General features: G+C 38.9%; 1 protein-coding gene across 6 annotated transcripts in view; it reads left to right on the top strand.

Moving 5' to 3' along the window:
- The window catches only part of acot7 (acyl-CoA thioesterase 7), a 238928-nt gene that overhangs the window by 174084 nt on the left and 51838 nt on the right, over positions 1 to 13006 (top strand). For all 6 annotated transcript variants that reach the window (XM_039756119.1, XM_039756122.1, XM_039756121.1 and 3 more), the window contains one exon: positions 9700 to 9816. In XM_039756119.1, coding sequence (XP_039612053.1) covers positions 9700 to 9816 — 117 coding nt within the window. The remainder of the gene's footprint in view (positions 1 to 9699; positions 9817 to 13006) is intronic.

The following is a 13006-nucleotide window of genomic DNA, read 5'->3' as shown; positions in this document are numbered from 1 at the left end:
ATTTCGTGAAGATGGGGCCGTAAATAAGAAAGTTCAACATTGCGGACGTTGTTGACCGTTATGACCATTACGCATAGAATTTTGAAATGAAACCTGCTTAACTTTTGTAAGTAAGCTGTAAGGAATGGCCTGCCAAATTTCAGCCTTCTACCTACACGGGAAGTTGAAAAATTAGTGACGTGGGGAAAATTCAATATGGCGGCCGACAATGGCGTCAGACCACCGAAATAAGTACGTACATCGATTTTGGCTAGCGCCGGGAAGCCACCTACCAAATTTCGTGAAGATGGGGTCAGCCTTCTACCTACACGGGAAGTTTGAAAATTGGTGACGTTGGAAAATTCGATATGGCGGCCGACACTGGCGTCATATCACCGAAATAAGTACGTACATCAGTTTTGGTTAGCGCAGGAAAGCCGCCTACCAAATTTCGTGAAGATAGGGCCATAAATAAGAAAGTTCAACATGGCAGACGTTGTCGACCGTTATCGACCGTTATGACCGTTACGTGTAGAATTTCGAAATGAAACCTGCTTAACTTTTGTAAGTAAGCTGTAAGGAATGAGCCTGGCAAATTTCAGCCTTCTACCTACACGGGAAGTTGGAGAATTAGTGATGAGTCAGTGAGTCAGTGAGTGAGTCAGTGAGTCAGTGAGTGAGTGAGTGAGGGCTTTGCCTTTTATTAGTATAGATGTGTATATATATGTGTATATATGTGTGTGTATATATGTGTATATATATATGTGTGTGTATATATGTATATGTATATGTGTGTATATATATATATATATATATATATATATATATATATATATATATATATATATAAACTGCTCTAAAAAATTAAAGGAACACTTTGAAAACACATCAGATCTCAATAGAAAAAGAAATCCTCCTTGATATCTATACTGATAAAGACAGGGTAATGTGTTAGGAACGAAAGGATGCCACATCATTTGATGAAAATGATCAACCTACAGAGCCCTGAATTCAAAGACACCCCAAAAATCAGAGTGAAAAAATTATGTGGCAGGCTAGTCCATTTTGCCAAAATTAAATTGCAGCAACTCAAAATTGTACACAGCACTTTGTATGGCCCCTGTGTTCTTGTATACATGCTTGACAACATCGGTGCATGCTTCTAATGAGATGACAGATGGTGTTGTGGGGGATCTCCTCCCAGATCTGGACCAGGGCATCACTGAGCTCCTGGACAGTCTGAGGTGCAACCTGGTGGCATTGGATGGACCAAAACATAATGTCCCAGAGGTGTTCTATTGGATTTAGGTCAGGAAAGTGTGGTGGCCAGTCAATGGTATCAATTCCTTCATCCTCCAGGAACTGCCTGTATACTCTCACCACATGAGGCCAGGAATTGTCATGCACCAGGAGCTACTGTACCAGCATAGGGTCTGACAATGGGTCCAAGGATTTCATCCTGATACCTAATGGCAGCCAAGGTGCCTTTGTCAAGCCTGTAGCGGTCTGTGTGACCCTCCATGGATATGCCTCCCCAGACAATCATTAACCCACCACCAAACTGCTTATGCTGAATGATGTTACAGGCAGCATAATGTTCTCCATGGCTTCTCCAGACCCTTTCACTTCTGTCACGTGCTCAGGGTGAACCTGCTCTCATCTGTAAAAAGCACAGGGCACCAGTGGTGCATCTGCCAATTCTGGTATTCTATGGCGAATGCCAATCGAGCTGCATGCTGTTGGGCAGTAAGCTCAGGGCCCATTAGAGGACATGGGGCCCTTGGGTCACCCTCATGAAGTCTTTCTGGTTGTTTGGTCAGAGACATTCACACCAGTGGCCTCCTGGAGGTCATTTTGTAGGGCTCTGGCAGTTCTCATCCTGTTCCTCCTTGCCCAAAGGAGCAGATACTGGTCCTGCTGATGGGTTATGGACCTTCTATGGCCCTCTCCAGCTCTCCTAGAGTAACTGCTTGTCTCCTAGAATCTCCTCCATGCCCTGGAGACTGTGCAGGGAGACACAGCAAACCTTCTGGCAATGACACGTATTGATGTGCCATCCTGGAGAAGTTGGACTACCTGTTTAACGTCTGTAGGGTCCAGGTATCGCCTCATGCTACCAGTAGTGACACTGACTGTAGCCAAATGCAAAACTAGTGAAGAAACAGTCAGAAAAGATGAGGAGGGAAAAATGTCAGTGGCCTCCACCTGTTAAACCATTCCTGTTTTGGGGGTCATCTCATTGTTGCCCCTCTAGTGCATCTGTTGTTAATTTCATTAACACCACAGCAGCTGAAACTGATTAACAACCCCCTCTGCTACTTAACTGACCAAATTAATATCCCATAAGTTTCATTGACTTTATGCTATACTCTGATTAAAAAGTGTTCCTTTAATTCTTTTGAGCAGTGTATATAGATATAGATATAGATATATATATATATATAGAGAGAGAGAGAGAGAGATAGGAGAGGATGAGGTGGCTCGGACATCTGATCAGGATGCCTCCTGGACGCCTCCCTGGTGAGGTGTTCGGCACGCCCAACCGGGAGGAGGCCCGGGGAAGACCCAGGACACGCTGGAGGGACTATGTCTCCTGGCTGGCCTGGGAACGCTTTGGGATTCTCCCGGAAGAAGTGGCCGGGGAGAGGGAAGTCTGGGCTTCTCTGCTTAAGCTGCTGCCCCCGCGACCCGACCTCGGATAAGCGGAAGAGAATGGATGGATGGATGGATGGATGGAGAGATATTTATATATATAGATAGATAGATATAGATATATATATATATATATATATAAATAAAAGTATGTGTGTGTATATATATGTATTAGTGTGTGTGTGTGTATATATATATATATATATATATATATATATATATATATATATATATATATATATATAATATGTGTGTACTGTATATGGATAGATAGTAAAATAACCACAAAATACAGATAAAGAGTTGGGGTATGTACCCCGTATACTTGGAAAAAGCAGGTTGAAAAAGGGTTTTTACAGACTTAAGTTCAAAAGGGACCTGGATGCAATGGTTAAGATAACGGTTTATATGGAGAGTAGAGAGGTGGGTCTAGAGGAGCAGGAACCGAAGTGGCATCAAAAGAACCAGAAGTAACTCGAGTTCGGTCTGCTGGTCTGCGGGGAGAAAGAGTTAAAAGGATTAGTGGACAGTGCCAACCCCCTGGCTCAGTTGGTGAGTACAATTATTCAAGCCTATAAGCTGTCTCCCATGTGCATGTATGTGGCAATATAAATATATTAGGCCTCGGAAAGTTAACACATTGAAGTAGGAATAAAGGGGGTGAGGAGGGAAGCTTTATGGCAGTCCAAGTGCAATTTCAGAGGAAAGTTATGAAAGCAAAAATTATGCATTTTTTTTTTCATTTCATGTTTCTGTAAGAAGATTGAATTAATGTCATATCACATAAGAGCTAAATAAGCTATTTTTGAGAGGCACTACAAACAAAATAAGTCTCTAGTACAGGCATCACTAAATAGCAGACCCATACCAAGTGACAATACTCTCCAGACTGTGACGCATTTCTGATAACTGAATGACTGATAACATTCATGAAGCAATTTTTTCCCCCCAATCCGTACCCCGCGTTGTGAGGTATGCATGTCTCTTTGAGTTGCTCAATGGAGAGCGAATCAATGCAATTGTTACAGTGCATCAGTAAAACGTGCGGATACAGCAAAGGACATAACAGCAATGAAAGACTAACTGGGAGTATGGCTTGTTCCAAAAAAAAACAAAAAAACATTAGACACACAAAACTGAACTTTCAAATATGAGTGGACAAACCAATATATATTCATTCTTCCTGTGGGTACTTGAAAACCAGTTTATCTCATGTATTCCAAAACCGTGGCTTTAGTAAAAATTAGCAATGTGAAGCGCCACTGTGAGAGAAGAAGCAGATCTTTTGTGCAAACACATCTGCGGCAGTCCAAAGTGAGGGCATGTAAAATAGCCAAACTGAGAGCTCACTATGACAGATCCACCAGAGTCCTCTCACATTCATTCACAGCCCAGCAGCATGGATTTTGGGACAACATTATAAAAAAAATAAATCTGATGGGACCATTGTAAAGGAATGCACTTTTTAGTTTTTTTAAGATGGTTGTTTTCTTTTCCTTAAAATGTGAATATGATAGGCCTATTTTTGTTGTTTTATTTTTTATTAAATAGTGTTATTTGTTTTACTTGTTGTTTTAAAGATAGTTACTGTATTTGTATTCCATTAAATTCAAAGGGTCCACATGTTAAAAGTCCTTACTGAAAATTGAACACAAATATTTATTAAATGCTGTGGTAATTATACCTTGTTTATTTTGTTTATAGACATTCAATGATTACATGTATAGAAATCTGAATCACAGCACAAATGTGAGGTTCAGACCTTTGATAGAAAAAAAATTTTTATAATTTTTTTAAATGCATACAGGATGGAAATCCAGGGGTTGAAATATCCTCAAGTTAAAGAGTGGGGTATCCCTTTGAAATTAGTTTGGTTAGAGATGATGGTAAAATATTGCACTGCACTGTCCTGTGCATTACAGGATTTGTTTCCCCTTGTGTGCTTGCAACCCAGTGATGGCCATGTTAGCAACGACATTATAGGTAGCATGTGTGAAAGTTCTGCGTATGGCTACTACAGCTCTGTGTCATGCTGGCCTTGCAAAACATCTTGGGGGGAGGGGAGGATGTTCACCTATTTGATGACATCTTAATATTTTAAAAGAATTTGGATCATCATATGTGTTGTGTTTATTTTTGAACCATCTGAGAACTAATCATTTATTTGTCAAATTTGAAAGATGCGAGTTCCACTAAAAGTGTGTGCTGTTCCTAGGGTATAAGATAACTCAAATGGGGTTAGCAAAGGATCATTCTAAGGTAACTGACATCTTTAATTGGAAAGTTCCTGAAAGCATGGAACAATTTATACATTTTTTGGGATTAGAAAATTCATGTAGTAACTTCCTGGTAACAAAATCTCTACTTGCTTTATGTACATTGATTTTCTACTTAGAATTTAGGATTGGTGAAAGATCAGTTTGACTTTATGGTTTGTTGACTCACATATGGCACATATTTCTTTAATCCTGTCTCATTCTCCCGATCCTTTAACATAAAATCTCCCCATGAGGAGAACAGAACAAAACTTGAACCATTATTTTGGTGCAACATTTTTTTTTCATGGGCATTGTCATTTTGTATATTTTTATTGACCCCACTATTTTATGTTTCTATTTTTCAGGGGTGATGCCATTATATGTTTCTAGTTTTTATGGGTAACAATCTTTTTGCTGGCCTGGTTACTATGATGCTCTGTTCATTCTGGCCGTGATACACCTAACCAGTGATGACATGGCAGCCATGTTATGAAAGGTGACCTTTTGGTTAGGAAGATTCTGATTCTGGTTCTGTTTCTACCTACGAATTTAACACTCTTATAAAGATTAATCCTTGGTCACACCCTGTTTGATCTTCGCTATATGTATGTACTTCACTAATGACACTAAAATCTTACATAAAGTGGTGATTCAGGATTTTTATGGGAAATTCCAATGGTCGCTACAGGAAACGCATCACACTTCTACAACATTGATGCCAATAATTTACTGTACATGGTGCCGGAGACATAATATTGTGTTCATGTGTGATGGACCTCAAATTCAGCTCTTTGAAGAAGCACTGGATTAAGTTTAGCTCTTATACTAGTAATCAACAATTCCACTAAGGATAAGATGTGTTATTCCAGATTTCTGAACTTTTTGCAAGTATGTGTAGACCAGAACCATAGCATATCCAGTTATAAAATTATTTTCAGTGTCTCTTGGTGTCAACAAAACACATGCTGGGTTGTCAATGGATCTATAATTATTTGATTGGGATTTCTCCAACATAGAAGAGATCTTAACATAAAATTCCAGATTCTGTAATAGGAAAGAGTTGACTGCCAACAAGGAGCATGCAAACTGTGCAGTGGCAAGTGAAATTGTGGCAAGCACATCTATGATCTAATTATGAAATTGATTTCAATATAGTTAGCAGCTGAGAAATGAAAATACACTATAATCTATTCTAGAGTTATAGGGATGACATGGGGAAAACAATGAGAACTCCTTGATAAACAGGTTTAACTAGCCAAAAAGATCACCCAACTTTATATTAATAGTAAATTAACATAGCAAGTGAGTCAACTGTGGACTTTTCTGGCAGAGGAAAAGTGGAAACTCTACCAAATTCATTTTTACCTGCACACAGCATTTTATCCTAAATGCTTTGACATATAAGGATATCCACACCATTTTTCATGGGTTTGGCAGATAATTGTGGCAGCAGTGAAAAATATTTATCACAAAATACAGACACATGTTTGGACAGCAGCTTTGGCTTCTGCAGGAACATGACATCAGCTCACTTGTGCCATAGACAGTGAAGGACACTTGTCCTCTTGATATTCAGTCCTAGGCCCTGAATATACTAAGATTCAACTGACAGATTAATCATAATAGTAGTAAAAGTAGAAGCAGCAAGACTGTAGGAAGTAAACTCTGGCATTCAAATAGTTATCAGGACTTACTTCACAAGCTCCACCCCAACACAACCCACCATATTCCCTGTGACATTAGACAAAACAGCATATCCCTAATAATCTTAGGATCAAAATCACATATATACCCTGCATGGGGCAATCCAAGAGGCAATGTGTAGAGTAGACTCTAAAACAAACAAGTCTCTGAACCAGAGTATAAACATATACCTGTTTTTGCTGGATTAATATGTTCAGTGACTAAGGTAGACAGAACACGATACCATTGAAAAGAGAGACAAGCCTCTGAAGAATGCTGGGAATTGTTTGTAGTCTGGGAGTCTTACTGAGAGGACTGTCCTGTTTTTATTTCCATCCATGGTCAGTCATCTACAATTCAGGACAGTGAATGTTCTATATAAATATTTTCCATTTGTCAATCATTGATCTGTGAGTCTATATATATATATATATATATATATATATATATATATATATATATATATATATATATATATATATATATATATATATATAATTCACTAAGGGAGCGCAAGACAGAACCATGCCCACCAACAAGACCATGGAATACACACGACAGAGCCCCGCCCGGCAACTTTAACCCTCCTCCTGTGTCATGGGATATGCACGACAGAGCCCCATCCGACTCTCCTGCCCGTCCACCTTGCACTCGAGGCATGCATACTGCCTGCTCATGTGCCCACATGGAACACCTCACCAAACACAGCCTCAGTCGCTTTCGTCTCCGCTACAGTCCATATGAACCTCAGAGCAACGTTGAGTTTTCATTGTTCTTTTCGATACCGGCTGCTTTTCTATATATATGATTGACCAAGTTGCCCGACCATGGGGTATGCACGACAGAGCCCCGCCTGCCCACTCTAACCCTCCTCTCGCGCCATGGGGAACGCACGACAGAGCCCCGCCCGCCCACTCCAACCCTCTTCTCGCGTCATGGGGAACTCACGACAGAGACCCGCCCGCCATCTCTAATCCTCCTTCCGTGCCCGTCGCTCTCGAGGCTAAAGAGAAGGCTAAATCAAACAGCAATAATTAGCAAACAAACAAAGATAACTGGCAGTAACGGTGCAAAATTCACAATTGGTATGCCAGTTTGAAAAGAGTAGTTTTAAAATGTATTATTGAATCGAGCTGATGTATATGAGAGAGAAGAGAATTCCCGAGTTGAGGAGCACAATGAGAGACGCTCAAGCTCCCAAATCAGAGTTTGATGTGTGATACATAAAGTACAGCTGCAGATGAAAATCTGAGTGAGCGAGAGGAGTATCACTCTGTAGGAGATCAGTGAGGTTGTGGAGAGCTTTAAATGTTAAGAGCGGTATTTAGTATTGTATTCTGTAGTTAACAGGGAGCCAGTGAAATTGAGAGAGAATAGGTGTAGTATGTTCAGTGGATTTAGAACAGCAGGTTATTATCCTTTCTTACCGTTTTCCATTCCTATTCTTGCACGGCTTCAGCTAGTTAATTCTATTGTAGTAGTGTTGCCAGTTTTTTGTTAATGGTGTTGGGGTGGGCATCTCAAAGTATAGTATTCATGTTTGACTAATTCTGTTGTGCAAAAGTATCAACAATTAATCAATGTATTCTTATCACTTTGTAAGTAATACATTCTCTGTAGTGAACATCTTAGGAGTGTAAAAGGATTTAATAGTGACCTTTGCCCTTGATATTTCCTGTATACAATTATTGCTACCAAGAGAAGGTCATGTGAACCTTAGCAAGATATATAAAATGATTTGATGTCTGGGACTGTTATTAAGCAAAACAGAGCAGCAAATATCAGAAAAAGGCAGGTATGTGAAGGTAACAATGTAGCTGCCATAAAGAACAACAACACAGGAGGCTCGCTGTGCTATCCGATGTCTAGCACTCAGAAGCCGATCTGCTGAGTAGTTTAAACAGCAACCTGAAGTGTAGCAACCTTTAAATGGTTAAAACTGAATCTTCTAATCTAAACCAATAGGATAACATATTTCTGTGAGCCCTGTCTGAACAAAAGCACTATAAACAGCATGCAACTGCATTATGCACCAAGCTGTTAATTAAAGAAGCCAGTAGACAGTAAGAGTCTTCACATCAAATGGTGATCTCCCAGAAAAACACTGAAAATTAGTCTGGAAACAAGAAACCAGAAGCAGACATTAGTGAGCAAATGTTCTATTTTCCTGAAAAATATCATTCTTTCTATTGCTTGCTTTGGTTTATTGTCCGCTTTTTGGTCGAATAGTTTAAGATGGGCCAGATGCAAAATGAACATTTGCAGTTCCACCTCATTTGACATTTTGATGACAGAAACCATGTTTCCTCAATTGAGCTCTAATTGGGCCAAAATCAAGAATGTTTATGCATTGGCCATCACATGACATTTGATGAGTTCTCTGATCTTCTAAAGACAGTTCAACATTCAGTATAGTTAAGAAATTTCAGAAGTAAAAGTCTTGAATGGAATAACTTGAGGTTCAATGTATATACTGTACTCTGTGACACCTCTCCATTCTAGGAGAAAAGTCACTCAAGCATGAAAATAACACAGAAGGGGAATGTCACAAAATTTTTAAAAAAGCTATGGTCTAAATTTTTGAGATTACTTCAGTTCCAGTCCTCTAATTCTGTAACTCTAATGTTCAAGGCTATACGTCCCTCCAGTGTTTTAAATCTGTTTAGAAAGCCACCAAGTTTTTTCTTTTCTTTTTTCTTTGATCATCTTTAATTTTTTTTCAGTTTGAAGTGGATATTTTTGAGCTTACTTTAAAACATTGCTGAATGGAGTTATGGTTGGGAGAAAGCTCTTCTGCTATAAATACTTTATGCCGATGAATAATTAATCCATAATTTATACACCAGTATATCGAAGTATGAGTATCTATGTACAGAGAGACCTCTTTACTTGGCTAGTGACATCAAATAGAGCCTTTTTGACCCAGATGACAAGCTACCCCAGCACACATCCATCTACCAAGCAATGACCATGTGATCTCTGCAGGAATGCTTATAATAAATATTTATGTGTAATTAAATGCTCAATATTTGGTATTGCATTCATTTTCCTTAACAAATGTCTGTTACTTGGCAGAACTTTGTGGCAGTTACTAGGGTTTCTAATCAAATTTTCTCTTTCCTTTAAGGAGTTACCATGAAACTTATGGATGAAGTTGCTGGAATCATTGCAGCCCGACATTGCAAAACCAACATTGTTACTGCTTCTGTTGATGCCATCAACTTTCATCGCAAGATCAAAAAAGGTATGCAAAAAGTTATGGTGCCCAGTGATGTACCACTCCAAGATGTTCTGACACCTTGTAATGGAGACTAGGGTGGAAAGACACAGTATCAGTACTCCATACATATCCACTTCTAATGTCAAAAACCTGGTCTGAGTATACCTAGTAGACAACATCTGGGCTTCTGTGTACATTTTCAGAATATCAGATATTAAAACAATCCACAGTCACTCCAACATGTTACCCCATGGCTTATGAGTTTAAACTTGATGAGCCCAAATCTAAGCTCTGTTGCACTTGTTTGATATTTTCAATAGTATGTGTAAGAATTTCACTTATGTAAACATGACAGTAATTACTCCTTAAACCAATGTACTATATATACAGTCCCCTACAAAAGTACTGGAGCAGTAAGGGCATATTAATATGTTTCTGCTGTGAACTGAAGACATTTGTGTATGAGATCAAAAGATGAATATGAGAAGAGAGATCAGCCTTTCAGCTTTTATTCCCTAATACTTACATTTAGATGCAGTTGAAGTCAGAAGTTTACATACACTTACGGTGAATTCTTTAAAACTCACTTTATAACCCCTAGAGAAGAATGTACTTTGGCACAAAGTACAAATCAGTCCCAGAACAACAGCTAAGGATCTTGTGATAATGCTGGAAGAAACAGGTAGGCAAGTATCTATATCCACACTAAAATGAGTCCTATATCGACATAACCTGAATGGCTGCTCAGCAAGGAAAAAGCCACTGCTCCAAAGCAAACATAAAAAAGCCAGACTTCAGTTTGCAGCAACAAATGGGGACAAAGATCCTTCTTTCTGGGGAATATGTCCTCTGGTCTGATGAATCCAAGGATGAACTATTTGGCCATAATGACCATTGTTCTGTTTGGAGGTAAAAGGATAAGGCTTGCAAGCTAAAGAACACAATTTCAACCATCAAGCATGGGCATGGGAGCATCATGTTGTGGGGGTGCTTTGCTGCAGGAGGGACTGGTGCCCGTCACAAAATAGATGGCCTCATGAGGAAGGAAGATTATGTAGATATACTGCAGCAACATCTCAAGAGCTCAGCAAGGAAGTTGAAGCTCAGTCACAAATCTGTTTTCCAAATGAACAATGACATCTCCAAAGTTATGGCAAAATGGCTCAAAGACAACAAGGTCAAAGTATTGGAGTGGCCCTCACAACGCCCTGACCCCAATCCGATTGAAAATATTATGGGCAGAACTGAAAAAGCATGTGCAAGCAAGGAGGCCTGTGAACCTATCCCAGTTAACCCAGTTCTGTATGGAGGAACAATTCCAGCAACTTATTGTAAGAAGCTTGTGGAAGGCTGCCCAAAACATTTGGCTCAAGTTAAACAATTTAAAGGAAATGCTACCAAATATTAACAAAGTGTATGTAAACTTTTGACCCACTGGAATTGTGCTATAGTCAATATAAAGTGAAGTACTCTGTCTATGAACATTGTTGGGAAAAAAAAATAGTTATGCCTTGTAATAAGCAGATGTCTTAATTGATTTACCAGATTCATAGTATGTATACTACTGACTTCAACTGTATGTTAATCAACATACTGTAAAAAGAACATAGCACATTTTGTTTCAAACCAGCCAGTTTTTTAATTGAGCAAAATTATTGGAACATGACAAGCTGATAGGTGTTTTTTTTTATTACAAAGGAGTGTGCTGTGCGATTGATTGTTTCATCTAAGATTTGGCGTTCACCTGTTAAGACCGTATTTGTAGTTAAGAAGGGCAGACCAACATGAGGACCAGAGAACTGTCTATGAGAGAAAAGCATGCCATTCTGGAGGTGAGAAAAGGGGAAAATCCATCAGATGTATTTCAGAAATATTGGGCGTAGCCAGTACAGCAATTTAGAATGTCCTTAAAAAGAAGGAAACCACTGGTGTACGGAACAACAGGCATTAAACCAGTCGTTCTAGGAAAACAACAACAACACTGATGACAGACAAATGATGAGAACAGTTAAGAAAAAAACAAAACCACAATTGGTAACATCATGAACAACCTCCAAAGAGCAGGGGAGAAAATATTAGTCTACTGTTTGAAGAAAACTTGGAGAACACCTAGATAGAGGCCATACTGCAAGATTCAAACCACTCATCAGTAGTAAAAATCGAAAGACAGATTGGAATTTGCAAAAAAGTACAGAGATGAGCCACCACAGGTCTGGAACAAAGTTTTATGGACTGATGAGAAAAAAATTAACCTCTACCAAAGTGATGGAATGGCCAAAGTATGGAGAAAGAAGGGATCTGCTCAAAGTCCTAAACATATAAGATCATTTGTGAAGCATGGTGGAGGTTGTGTCATGGCTTGAGCTTTCATGGCTGCTTCTGAAACAGGTTCTATCATTTCTTTGATGATGTAACTCAAGATGGTAGTAGCAGAATGAACTTGGAAGTCTACAGAAACGTATCATCTGCCAACTTACAGAGAAATGCATCCAAACTAATCAGGAGGGACTTTATTATGCAACAAGACAATGATCCAAACCACATTGCCATCTCAACGAAGGACTTCATCATGGGGATAAAATGGAAGGTTTTGGACTGTCCAATTCAGTTGCCAGATCTTAAACCCAATTGATCATGCATTTCAGCTCCTGAAGAGAAGAACCCCCAAAAAATAAACAACTAAAAGATGCTGTGGTAAAAGCCTGGAAAGAAATGAGAAATCTGGTGGAGTCTGCGGGTCATAGGCTAGATGCAGTCACTGCGAACAAGGAACATTTTTGACTTTAATTTAGTTGAAAACATTCTGTTCCAATAATTTTACTCACTTGAAAAACTGGATGGTTTGATACAAAATGTGCTATGTTCTATGTTGTTTTACATATCCAGATGTAAATACCAGGGAATAAAAGCTAAAACTCTGATCTCTCTTCTAATAATCATCTTTTGGTCTCATATAATAGAGATTGATTTATATGTTTCATTTATCGTGAAAGTTGTATGGTGTTGTGTTGTATTATATGGGAGCTAATTTCCCCCACTCAAAAAAAAAAAAAAAATGTTATTTCGCCAAAGGTTATTATCTTATTTCTCAATAATTATTGCTTTATTTCCCAAATATATTGCCTTGTGTGTCCTGTAAATGCATGCTTTGTGCATACTTTACCCCTCCCTTCATGCACTTACCTGATGTTATCAACTGCAGCAACCATGATCT

The sequence above is a fragment of the Polypterus senegalus genome, chromosome 6, assembly GCF_016835505.1.
Source record: "Polypterus senegalus isolate Bchr_013 chromosome 6, ASM1683550v1, whole genome shotgun sequence".
Taxonomy (NCBI): domain Eukaryota; kingdom Metazoa; phylum Chordata; class Cladistia; order Polypteriformes; family Polypteridae; genus Polypterus; species Polypterus senegalus.
This window is presented reverse-complemented; position numbering and strand designations above follow the sequence as displayed.